The following is a 14,005-nucleotide window of genomic DNA, read 5'->3' on the forward strand; positions in this document are numbered from 1 at the left end:
TCCTTATAGCGCACGTCGATTCATCTCCTCTGCCGCTTCGTACTTGCCCTGGTGTTGTAGCACGCTCGCCAGATTACTCACGCTGGTTAGCGTGTCCAGGTGCTCTTTCCCAAGCGCCTTCTCCCTTCTTTCTAGCGCACGTCGATTCATCTCCTCTGCCGCTTTATACTTGCCCTGGTGTTGTAACATCAACGCTAGATTATTCACGCTAGTCAGCGTGTCTGGGTGCTCTTTCCCAAGCGCCTTCTCCCTTCCTTCCAGCACACGTCGATTCATCTCCTCTGCAGCTTTGTAATTGCCCTGCTTGCTTAACACTCTCCCAAGATCATTAATACTCATAAGTGTATCTGGGTGCTCGTTTCCCAGAACTTCAATCCTTGCCTGTAGTGCCTCTTCTATCGGCCCTATAGCTTCCTTGTACCTCCCTTCTGCTAGTAGACAAAGCCCTATTTTCTCTAATAGCCTACCTCTCTCTGTGCTATTCTTGTCTATTGCGTCAGAGAAGCAGATACAGAGTGCATGCGGGAGGTAAACTGTCCATTGTGGCATGTTCATATGCTCAGCTGTAGGGAAAATATCCACCAGACGTGTCATGGCTTTTTCACTCCATTGCCCTAACTTATTCTCTGCCCTTAGCCAGTTGCGAGTCGCGAGCCGCACAAGTCGGTGGAGGTCAAATGCTTGGTTATCTATCAATGGGTTTGTTGTTAAAGGACCTGCTGAGCGTTTCGTAATGAATGAATAGGCACTTAAAGTGCCAATTGCATCCGTTGCATCTTTTCTGGTCGCGGCGCGAGGTAGTACAGCCTGCGGAACCCCGTTTGCGTCAAGGCATGACATGAATGATAAATACTTGGCGGCCAAACTGTTATGCCTTCGGATCTGCCGAAAAGAGATTAACCATGTAGTTGCCACCGGGTTTTTTAAGTCCCTATATCGTCCTTCGTCCTCAAAGTCTTCGCTAAGCATATTAATTGTAGTTTCCTCCGCCTCTTCAAGAAGCGATAGATATTCTGCAATCGATATCTGATTTGCGTTGATGTAGGCCGCTGCTTGCGCTATAGCAAGAGGGAGATATGTAAGTTGGTAGAGAAGCCGAGCACACATCTGCAGGTCAGCCGGACGAATTAGTGATTTCCTCAACAGATCACTTGCTACGCTCTCCTCCATCTCATGAATATTTAGAGTATCTTGAGATGGAGCCATCTTAAGCGCACCCTTGCGGTCTCGTGTCGTCCATATAACCGATCCTTTGGTGCTCCTGGGAAGCATATCAACCAGACTGCTATTCCAGGTAGTCGTATCCGTCTCCTTAAACCACATATCAGCGTCGTCGGCATTATCTAGTATCAGTAGCCACTCCCCGGCACTCTCTTGGCTGAGCTTCTGCTTTACTAGCTGCTTGACATCTGCCTTTTCCTCATTTATACCTGGTATCTGAAGACCATGGCCAATCTGCAGATATGCCTGCTCGACCTTCTCCACACTGCTTGCTTGAATCCAGAATACCGAGTAGGAAGGATTCCTCTCTCTTGTTTGATAAGCCAGCTCCAGCACAATCTGAGTCTTCCCCACTCCTCCAAGGCCGTAAATGGCGAGCCTCTGGCACCTTTCGGTAAAGAGCTTCTTTTCGAGTATGTTGAGGTAGGATACGGAGACAAACCGACTGTTTCTGAGTAGTGGGACTAAAAAGTGGGTTTTCGGCGTGCCTAGATATCGTCAGCGTATTCTACACTCTCACACGTATACAACACAAAGGTTGCAAATCTAATATACTCAACGTACTGTGACTAAGATCAATCTCATCTACAGTCGCTGTCCTGACTAAGTCAGCGGGCGGGATGATGGACAGTATCTCTTTTGCGCAAACAGCTGCCGTTGCTGCCGCATACGACTGCCACTTTTTGTTCTTGTGCGAGTCCGCATAATCGCAAATTCCTCGGATAACGAGACAAGGAAAGTCGTTCATCAGTCCAGCAGCCTCCATCTCAAAGCACAGTACCCCGCCTAACTCTCTGCTGATTTGATCCCTGCTTATACCATCCTTGATAACTTGGCTGCCTGATGCTATTGTTCCATAATGAATTACAACATTTTGACCTCCTCGTGGAGGCCGCTTCACCTCCTTCTCTTTGTTACACTGTTCGCATGTTTTACCTCCAACATGGTTGTATGTCGCCTCAAACAATACATCCGATCCTGCCGAGTCACGGCGAAAGTTGTCTAGGCGATCGAAGATGGATAGATATAGAGCAAAATTACTTCTGTCCCGGTAATGGCGGGCTCGCAGCCCTGAAACTGCCTGGAGTAGCACCGCCGGCGGTGCGTTAAGCCACCCTGTCCGCGTTTTCCGCCCGTCTGGTCCTGTCTTCCCAGAGTCGTACTGCACCACACCTCCGTGCTCTAGGTGGGGTTGACTGACTACAACATCCCCAAGTCGTATATCCCGTTCAGAGCTAGGTACTCCGCCGCCGATGCCAACCATTAGGCCGAAACGGATTGACGTGAACTTGGCTTTCATTCGGGTCGCAACGTTGGCGGCTGACTGGGGACCTATTTGGCCCGCGGAAAGGCAACTGAGGACTACATTATGGCGACCGATGCAGCCGAGTGTGTAGAGATTAGCATCGAAGCTGTCGTAAGGGGGGCCCTCGTGCTTCTCATCCAGCATCTCTTGGGCGGCGGCAAGCTCGATAGGAAGGGCACATATCCACCCTACTGTATAATCCTTGGGCTGGAGGCGGCGGTGTTTCATTGAGAACCAAGATATAGTTGTCCCTATCGAGCGAGTGGCAGGCTGAGATGAACGAATGCAACCTCGCCATGAGGCATAGTCGCTATCTTTGCTCGATGCCCCTTACCTCAGCGAGCTCAGACGTTTACCTCAGCTTACCTCAGCAAGCTCAGACCATAGAATCAATTAGCGGACATACGTATATCCGCAAGCGGATATCGCTAACCTTTTTTGTCAAAAAGTTGATTCTATGGTCTAAGAGACTTTCACAAGGTTTCTTAGGCGATCCAACTTGTTTTATATATAGAGCAGTTACCTTCTTTAACGAAATTAATCTATACCCCCACAACAGCTATCATCTTAGAAATACCGTTAAATTGATCCGCAGAAGCAGCTCTATAATTAATAAATATATCTACCCTATCAGCCCCCACAATGTTAAGCAGAAAGTGACGCTAAACGGGTAATATATTAACAATTAAATTGCCCACCCCCACTATAAATATAACATTAGTTAACCGGCGGACACCTATTTAAACACCGCTTGGAGCATCCGCTAAGCGGATATTAAAGGAAGAGAAGGTTAGAGTTATTTTAGAACATTTATAGGAGTGGCGATGGTCCTTTAGTGACCTTTCTTTAGCGTAGGTACAGCTTAATGTTAATAAAAGACAAGGCGTAAGAGGCGATAAGGCATAAAAAAAGAAGGCAAAAAAAAGAAGGTAAAGGCGCTTATTGGTACCCTTTTAGGGGACAAAGGAATCTATAATGTGATTATAGAGACTGCGGATATCCATTCGGAACTAATTAGTACAATTATAAATATCCTTCGTAAAGAGCTTTATAATCTTTAGCAGAAGACGGTTATCTTTAGCCTATAGAAGCCAGATCTAAAGTTTAAAGACATTCAACTCTTATAGGGCTATAAGGCAATTAGCTAATATGCCCCTCTACTCTACTAACTAATAGAAGGATTATTAGTATAATTAAGAACTAATTAATCGCGAAATCCGCACCTAGGGTGGGTTATTCTTCTTACGTCTATCCTTTCATTAGGCCGCGCTTAAAGCTCCACTAACTATTTTACTCGGCTTCTTAGTCTTTATCTTTAAGGCATAGGTATAAAGCATCGGGTTCTATTACTACTTTATAGACTAGGGCTTATTAACGGATATATAACACTTAACTGCCAAAAGATGGAATTGGCTAAACGCTCTAAGGAAGGTTATAATAGCAGCGGCGGATATACTGGTGCTAATATTGTTAAAGACTCACCTCCAATTAATGTCCGCTCTTAATAATATCTATATTATATATAATAATTTTAACTACCTTAAGCGAACGCGATATTAGTTAATTGGAGACACTAATATTTTCCATTCCTATACTATTAAAAAGCTTATCCGCGGATCTTATATTCCCCCTAGTGGCCTTCTTTAAAGTATACTATATAACCAGGTGCAGCTTTAGATTAAGGATATTACTAAGGCGCCAGGTAACATATATAATAGTATTTAAAATTAGATATCTATTTTTATAATTATAGATACTCTCTAAAGCACGTATCTAACTGCTATAAATAGTATTTTCAAATCTAACACTAAGCTTAAATATCCGCGTATGCCGGAGATTAATATTCTGCCATTTATAAAGACAACGTGTATAAACCTAGGCCCTATTATAGAGAGCGAGGCTTCTATAAATGGTAACTACCGCATACTTAAGATAATTTTCCTAGAGCAACTATAGCTTAATCGCGATAACAATTTTTAGGACTAATTATATCTAGTATACGGTAACCAGAAAACTATAAAGCTTATCTATACCTATAAGCGGGAGCGGGCGGAGGCTGCGCTCTTATATAATAGCTACCGTTAGGTACTACCTGTTCTAGGTCTTTAGCACCTCCGGTTAAACTTCCTATATACAATTATAAGGACTTTCTTTAGTGGTGAGCAATATGCGCAGTAGTACTCTACGCTCTACACTTATATAAATTACCTTAGGCGACAAAATATTCCTATAGAGCGCCCTTCCTTTTACTATCTTAAGGAGCTAGTACTGCATAGTTTTAATACCCGCATTATTGCACTCTTCTTAATATATATCCGCGATAGGCTTAATATTTACAAAAAAGGTACAGTTAAAAAATATATTAGATCCTTAACGCCTAAGCAGTTTCTATAGTATATTAAGGATATCCGCGCAGTAGGTTTTAGCTCTAAAGTCGGCCATAAGGCTAATAAATTAGTTCCTCCATAGCCCTTTACCCGCGGAGGTTCTTAGATTATAGATTAATTACTTATAGTTCCTAACTCTACTATTACAAGCTAGCCCGCTCAGATTATTAACGTGGAGTTCTTTAATTATATTCGGTATCTATAGGTGGTTAAAATATATAAAGTATTAAAATATGCTATTAAGCATACGGATATTAGCCTTTTAAAGTATATAATAGCCCGCCTTTACCTTTACTTTATTAGATTAAGGAGTAATAACTATATATCTAAAATAATGTACTTCTAGAGGTTAGTTATAACAGAGGCGTGTAATCTAGTACTTTAGCGGGCTATACTTGCGAATAGGCTAATTAATAATCGCGGAGAGCTAAATAGCTTTTTTAAAGCTAATCGACTCAATAAACTACTAAATCTTTAGCTAAAGGAGTTACTCCGATTATACGGAAACTTGACCTTTAGAGTAAACTCTCTATTTAGATAAAGTGTTCTTACTATAAGCTATACTGGACCTCTTTATGCCGAGTTTAAGAATACGTTTAGTAAGCGGACGATATCCAATTATATAATTAAGTCTCCTGCGGTTAATATCTAGTCCCTTACGGATATAATTGCTAAGGATTTGATTATGCGTTAGCGTATATAGGACGTTAGGTTTAAGGCACCTACTATTCTTTAACTTAGATTAAAGCAGCTCTTATAGGGCGATATTGCTGATTTTAATATGCGGATGTCTTATATTAGCGGTTTACTATACAACCTTAATAAGGACGGATTTAATAAGGCTATAGATAATATGCCGGAGGACTTTTAAATGCTTAGGCTTATAGTACGTTTCTATTTTAAATATATTAATTAAGTTTTTTTTATTAATATTAACTCTAGCTAGCATATAATCTTCTTAGCGCGTAGTATATAACGTAGCAATAAGCTTTTTTATAGTGCGGATCTATAAATATCTCCATCTTAGCTTATACGGATATCTTTATATTAGCTTATACGGATATCGTTATCTTAGCTTATACGGATATTATAATATTAATTAAGTATATCTATTAAATATAAGGTAGAGACTTAATTCCTACATATATAGTAGCAAAAAGGTAAGAGCTACTATTTTATTATTATAAACTAGCAATAATAGCTAACCCGCAGTAACAGCTAACTTATATCTACTTATATTTAATATCTGGTAGCCTAGCATTACGTATAAGTATAATAATACCACGCCTTAGGAACGCAAGCTTATTCTTTATCTCACTTAGAGAATCTTTAAACTTATTAAACCGGCGATCTATAGCTTGAACATCTTTCGCTATATTAGCTACCCGTTTATAAACTATATTAATACACGCGGAAATAGTAATTGCTAAATATACCCTAATAGACCCAGTGCTAGCGGAAGCGGCAGCAGCACCTAGCGTGCTAGCAATTAGCGAGAGAGTTAGAGGAGCAGCAGTAGAGCGGGTACCTCTACGGCCGCGCGTACTACTATAAGTAGGAGTCTTAATTAGGGGGGAGGTCTTAGTGGGGGGGGGGGGGGCGTAGTGGCGCGGGTGGGGATAGTGCGAGAACGAAGCTATGCGGATATTAGTAATATCTATATTATTAACACGCGGATATTATACCTTCTTAGTAGGAGTTTTAGCTAGACTATTGGTAGAAGCTAACTTTATACGTTTTTTGCCCTAAAGTATAACCGGCTCTAGATTTAGTAAACTTTTCTATATATGTGTTAGCTGACAGAATAACAGTATACTATTAGCACGTACCTTTCCGCACGGCCTGCCACCTACATAATATCTTAAGCACGCACCCTTAAAATAAGGCCTAGAGTCCTTCTTATAAACGCGACATTTGTGGCTATACTTCTTATATAGAGTATATAGCGGGTTACGCAGCTTACTAAAGCTACCCTTAATATTCTAGACGTATATTAATATCCGCTAGCAACTTTCCTTTATATTCTCCTAAGCACTAGCTTTTAGAGTATACTATTTATTCGCTAACGGCACTTAGATAGGAAGGCGCTTATTTATATTTATGGTACTGCGGAGATTATAAGGGCTGCGGAGATTATAAGAGTCGGCATTATTAAGATCTTTATCTTTACCGCTGTCTAAAGATTCGCTATCTAAAGAAACCTTATAAATATTTAGGTCACTATAAGAGGTAAATTAGTAGACAAGATATTAAAACAGTATAACTAATATATACGATTTAATGGCTATCTTAGCCTTCAGATTCGTATTAGCAGCCTTTTTAGCCTACTTTTTAAGAAAAGAAGATAAACGAGCCTTATTAAGCCTCCTTTTAGAAGTATTAGGTAGCAGCAGCAGAGAGGCAAACGGCGAAGAAGTGGACGGCAAAGTGGCCCATAGCAAAGATGCAGGCAACGGAAAAGCAGGCAGCAAAAAGGTACGCGGATTTTTAGCGGATTTCGCTCTATCCATATTTTTATCATCTACTAAATCCTATAAAGAGCGCTTTAGTACATATTTTCTACAATTACATTAGCTATAGGTACAATTTAGTATTAGAAAGCTTACTCTTTAGGAACAGAGTCCAAAGGCTTAGTAAGAGCAGCTATAGCGTGCTCAACAGCATCCTCGTTCATTTCGCGTATATTAAGCTCCTCAACTACCTAGCTACTATTATTCGCATTAATATCGTTTACAGGTGTAAATAAAGGCATCGTAGATAGAAGAATGCTAAGGGATAGTAGATAAAACAATAATAATAAAGTTTACGGTGCGGTGCTATAAGGTAGAAGGTTAGTAGAGGAAGAAGAGGTGCAGAGGTTAATTAAAGGTAAATATCCACGCTACCTATTTTATTAAATTAGCTCACTAACAAATAATTACTACTATAGTAACTCACCTTAGTAATTATTAACGGTGCGGATATATAAGTATCTTTATCTTAGCTTATACGGATATTATACGGATATCTTTATCTTAGCTTATACGGATATTATAATATTAATTACATCTATTAAATATAAGGTAGAGACTTAATTCCTACATACGTAGTAGTAGAGAGGTAAAAGCTACTATTTTATTACTCTAGACCCATAATAATAGTTAACCCGCAGTAACAGCTAACCCGCAGTAATAGCTAACCGGCATTTACTTAAATTCTATATCTAGCAACCCAGTGTTACGTATAAGTGCTATAATACTACGCCTTATAAACGTAAGCCTATCCTTTATCTTACTTAGAGAATCTTTAAGCTTACTTAACCGGCGATCTATAGCCTAACCATTTTTCGCTATCTTAGTTACCTATTTACAAACTATATTAACGCGTGCGGAAATAGCAATTACTAAATACACCCTAACATTTTCCGTGCTAATGGGAGCGGTAGTAGTACCAGAAGCAGCACTAGGCGTACTAGGAATTAGTAAAAGAGTAGGAGGAGCAGCGGCAAAACGGGTGCCCTTACGGCTGTGCATATTACTGTAAGTAAAAGTCTTAGGGGAAGGAGAGGTCTCTAGAGGGGGGATAGTGCGGGTATAAAGCTATGCGGATATCAGCAATATCCGTATTATTAAGATGCAGATATTATACCTTCTTAGTAGGCGTTCCAGCTAGACTACTAGCAGAAGCTAATTATGTATGTTTTTTGCGCTAAGGTATAACCGGCTCTAGTCTTAGCAAACTATTCTATATGCGTATTAGCTAATAGAATAATAGTATACTATTAGTATATACCTTTTCGTATAACCTACTACTTGAGTAATATCTTAAGCACGCACCTCTAAAATATGGCCTAGAGTTCTGCTTATAAACGCGATATTTATAGTCTTGCTTAATATATAGAGTATATAGCGAATCGCGCAGCATACCGGAGCTACTCTTAATATTCTAGATATAGGTATATATCCGCTAGCAAGCTTCCTTTATATTCTCCCAAGCACCAGCTTTTAGGGTGTACTATTTATTTACTAACAGCACTTAAATAGAAAGGCGCTCGTTTGTATTAATATCCAACATTATAGCTTAGGCCGTTTATATACTGCGAAGCTTATAAGGGCTGCGGAGATTATAAAAGGATAAAGGAGGGCTTTTAGGAGAGTCGGCGTTATTAAGATTATTCTCTTTATCGTTATCTAAAATCTCTAACATTTCTATTAGGTTACTATAAGAGGTAAATTAGTAAATAAGATACTAAAAGAGTATAGTTAACATATACGATTTAAAGGCTATCTTAGACTGAAAATTTTGCGCAGTAATTCTATTAGCCTGCCTCTTAAGAGAAGTAGAAGTACGGCGAGGATTAAACTTCTTAAAAGTAGTAGGCGACGAAGAAATAAGCGGCTTAAAGGCAGGCGGCGAAGAGGTAAGCAGTAAAGAAGTAGGCGGTAAAGAGGTAGGCAGTAAAGAGGTAAGCGGATTTCCGGCGGATTTCGTAATAACCTTATTATAGTGCTCTGCTAGATCCGATAAAGAGTGCTTTGGTACGTATTTCCTAAAATTATATTAGCTGCAGGCATAATTTAGTATTAGAAAGCTTACTCTCTAGGTAGAGATTCTAAAGGATTAGTAAAAGAAAGAGCGTCCTTAAAAGCGTTCTTAATTATTTTATTATTAACGTCGCGCGTATTAAGTTCCTTAACTAAATAGCTATCGGACGTATTTAGAGGTATAAAAGAAGACATTATAAATAGTAGTATGCTAATAGATAGTAGATAAAACAATAATAATAAAGTTTGCGGTGTAATGCTGTAAGGTAGAAGGTGCGAAGGTTAATTAAAGGTAAATATCCGCGCTGTAAATTTTATCGAATTAGCTTACTAACAAATAATCACTATTATGGTGACTTACCTTAGTAAATATTAACTACCTCTTATACGCTTATTTATAACGCGCAAATCCTTTATAGTTAAGTTACTACTAATTAAAGTAAGTAGGCGCCGTCTAGTTGACTTACGAAGTGACATTAATATAGAATTACTGCTTAATTAAGGTGCTAGAGAAGGGTTGTAAGTAAATATTAGGTTTACTTAGTGAGCGGATTTCTTACTTTTAAAGTACGTAGATACGTCCTTTCGTTTTTTTTTACTGCGAGGTGGATCTAATATTGGCTAAAAGGCTTAAGGTATAGTAGCTTAAGAAGAACGGATAATATCTAGTTAAAAGGATTATAAGACACTTAAACGGAATAGCTAATATAATATAGGTTCTATAGGTTTTAAGAGCTTTTAGTACGAACCCTAGTATCTCTTTAGATAAGAATTTAATAGACTATTTAAATACGCATATAGAGATCGACACTTAACACCTAGATATTAATTAGAGCTCTACCCTAGTCTTAGTTAAATTAAGAAATAAGCGGAACGCCAAGGAATATTAAATACTAACCTGCTAAAGCTGCGTTATATCCAAAACTGAGGGCGGAGATTAAGCACTAGGCCGCAGGTTCTAAGCTGCGCCTAGTTTAGAGAGCGGAGATCAAATATTAGACTATAAATTCTAAGCCGCACCCAATTTAGAAGACGGGGATTAAGTATTAGCACGCGAATTCTAAACTACGCCCAGTTTAGAGGGCGGAGATTAAGCATTAGCCTACAAACCCTAAGCCTTAAAGTTTCCTAGGAGCGGAGATTTAGTATTATAACTTAAATCCTAAGCCTTAGGTTTCTCTAGGAGCGGAGATCTAATACTATATTATAAATTCTAAATTTTTGGATTTCCTACTACCTAGGAACTAGTGCTATATTATAGATCTTAAACTCTAAAACCTTTCGTAATTGGAGATCTAGTGCTATATTACAAATATTAAACCTTAGACTTATCTAAAAGTTAAGACTTAGTGTTATACTATAAGCTCTAATACTTAGACTACCCTAAAGATTCGGATTTAATGCTGCGCTATAAGCTTTAATATCCGGATTACTCTAAGGGCTAAGACCTAATACTATACTATAAGCTCTAATATTCGGATTATTCTAAGGGTTAAGATATAGAGCTGCCTTATAAGCTATAATACCTAACTTACCCTAAAGACTGGTTTCTAATACTATAGTGTAGGCTTAAATATCCAGGAGCTATAGGGAGTTAATATCTATTATTATAGTATAAACCCTAATATCTAAGAGGCCGATACTTAATACCTAATAATAACTGACGCTAATTGTTACCCTAGGGCTATTAATACCCGGCCTAACTTTAGAATCCTAGATATCCGCCCTATATTAAAAACTAGACCTAACCGTTATATTACTAGGACTAATATCCGTTATAGGGTGTTAGTGTACTTGGCCTAGAGGTGTTCTGCTAGCTAGAGTTTAAACTAGCCAGCTACGCGCTCCTGCTAGATATAGGCTAAGAAGGTAATAGTGTTGGCAGCCCCGCATACGGATTTTCGGCGGATATTAATTAAGGTAGCTAGGCTACTTATATTTACAGACGTTAAGCTGCCAATACTATACGCCTTTCCGCTACCCTAGGCTGTAGTAATATCCGCTCTACGCTATCTTTTAATTTGCTTACTAACGCTAATAGCTAGATCTCTGCCTAATTTACCTTTTCTACCTCCGCTTAAATAAAGGTAATAAACTTATCTAGATTATTACTAAGCTAATTACAATTCTAATTAGGTAGGTTTTTCTTAAGCGCCTTATAGCTGGTTATATACTAGGCGTAGCTATAAAGGGCGGCAATTTGCTTATTAGATATAATGTAGCTTAAGGTTAGATTCCAAATAGCATACTAATATTTCTTCTCTATTTAGTTACAGAACTAGTTTTTTATGCTTATAGCAAAGGCCTTTTAGTGCATTTTCCTTAGAATCCCCTCTATATGCGGCTTACGGATATCAAACTCTTTAAAAGCCCGTAAAGTAGGATTATAGTTAAAGTAATAACCCTAGCCACTAGTGGACGGAGACTATTCCTTATAGTTCTCTAATATAATCTTTTATAAGCAGCCCTTTTCCTTATTTATAAGAGTATATATATAATAGGAGAGAGCTACTCTTTTCTTAGCTTTAGTCTTTAGGCGCTATACTAGCTTCTTTAGTAGAATATCTATAGGTAAAACTACGGATGTTCTACCTAGACTAAGCTCTTGCCCTATATTAGATACGGATAGATTAGAATTAGCATTACTATATACAGACACTCTTAAAGATATATCGCTAGCAAAATCAGTAGCCCCGTCCTCTTATAGCACCTATTGCTTAACACAATATTTACGGCTAAGTTGACTTAGCTAAGATCGGAAGGCTCTACCAGTATAACCGCGATTTTTAGCTGGCCTAGCAATATCCTTATATAGACCTTTATACCAATCCTTAATTAGAAATATCGCCTTACCTATTTAACCACTATTATAAGTACCGCGTCTAAGTCGTTGCTACATTATATTAGTAGACTTGTCTTTATACATACAATACTACGTAATATAGTTAATATTAGGAATATTAGCGCTATAGGCAAGCGCGTTAGAGGAGAGCAGAATACGGATTTCCGAGTTAGGCTTTCTAAACTCCTTATATAGTCTATCTTTATCTATAATAGCTAACGATATATAATAAAGCTAAACAGCTCTTCTAGCCTACGCTTCTTAGTACCCGTAATATACCAACTATAAATAAATTAAGTTTCTGCCTAGTAATATCAGGTCCTTTAAATTAAGAAAGATAATTATCTTTAGGATCCGGTGGGGAGTTAGCATATATTAGATTCTCTACTTAGCGGATATAGCGGTATACGCGTAGTCTATAACAAAGTATAAGCTCTTAAAGAACTTCTTACTTCCTTATTTAACGTATTCTCTAATAATTAATAGATCTAGCCGGTTAATTAATATCTGCACTATATTAATATTATTTTAAAAGCCTGCCAACTCTTAAACAATCTTAAACGTTATATTATTAAGCGTTGCAGTATAAGCAAACCAAGGCTTCTACCCTAATAACGATCGCACTTTTTATAGCTATATATACGAATTCCGGAACAAACTCCCCTAATTAGCTATAAGGTGCACCTTATTAATTACTACTAAGCTAACATACGCACGAAAGGTAGGGTTAGTAAGAGTTTTATAGAACCTTTTACCAACCAACAGCTCTGGTGATATTAAAATATAGGTATATACTCCAATGCGGATTTCCTGTAAAAGACGTATAGATATTGTCTTGGCGTATACGTAAACCGGCCTTATTCTAAAAAGCTCCTCAATCTTTACCTTCTGCTCTGTACCAATCGCATTAAGTAGTAAGATAATAATTACTACTAAGGCCTAAAGAAGACATAGCATTGCTTGCATTATTATACTCTTGCCAAATAAGGTTTTTATAATAAGTATTATATCTTTTTTCTTAAACAGCAGCTACCTAAGGGTTTTAAGTTGCTCCGTACGTCCGTGATACGGATATAAAAAAGTAATAGCCTTATTAACCTTACTTAGCTACCGGGCCTTACTCTCTCCGCGAAGTATAAGAAGCTAATCTTAAAGGTCCCATAGCTATCGCTCCTAGTCCGTTCTATAACTCCTCTAAGTCCAATTATCTAACACCTAATACGGCCGCGGCTGTTTTAGCACTTTATTTAACTTCTTCCCTCTCCGCCTAGCGGGTTTTGGTGGCGGTATATAGTAGATTTACTTAGATATCTATAACTTAGTAGTCGGCGCGCAATAAGGTTTTAGTAGGTGCTAGTAGGTGCTATATATCCGCTAGGCTATAATCGGTTCTTTAGGGTGGCTATTATAGATCTATGTAGGTTTTATATATATTAGCTAGCGTTTAATAAAGTTATATATAGTTCTGGGATTCCTAATAACGCGTTTTTTTTAACGAAAATAATCATAAGACCTAAAAATACCTTAGTAATAAAAATAATATATTCTAAAAGCCTAGGTTCTATTATATAATTAATAAACTTTAGGAAATAATATAAAATATTAGTGTCGAGTTATTTTAATATCCGTAATATCCGCAACGCGGATATTATCAGAGCGCGTAAGAACCATCGTAAATGTGGCTTAGACGTAATTCTGGTAGTTTCGTACAAACGTAGTTAGTTAG

At 38.2% G+C, this 14,005-nt stretch overlaps 1 protein-coding gene across 1 annotated transcript in view; it reads right to left on the reverse strand.

Moving 5' to 3' along the window:
- Nucleotides 1-2,839, reverse strand: part of K441DRAFT_304052 (purine and uridine phosphorylase) — a 3,034-nt gene extending 195 nt beyond the window's left edge. Inside the window, exons 1-2 of the mRNA XM_067641057.1 lie at nucleotides 1,786-2,839; nucleotides 15-1,709 (exon numbers count right to left, since the gene is read on the reverse strand). Of these exons, the coding sequence (XP_067498288.1) occupies nucleotides 15-1,709; nucleotides 1,786-2,755 (2,665 nt within the window). The 5' untranslated portion in view covers nucleotides 2,756-2,839. The remainder of the gene's footprint in view (nucleotides 1-14; nucleotides 1,710-1,785) is intronic.
- Between the last annotated feature and the right edge of the window lie 11,166 nt (nucleotides 2,840-14,005).

This window comes from Cenococcum geophilum (assembly GCF_001692895.1).
Source record: "Cenococcum geophilum 1.58 unplaced genomic scaffold K441scaffold_64, whole genome shotgun sequence".
NCBI classification, from domain to species: Eukaryota; Fungi; Ascomycota; class Dothideomycetes; order Gloniales; family Gloniaceae; genus Cenococcum; species Cenococcum geophilum.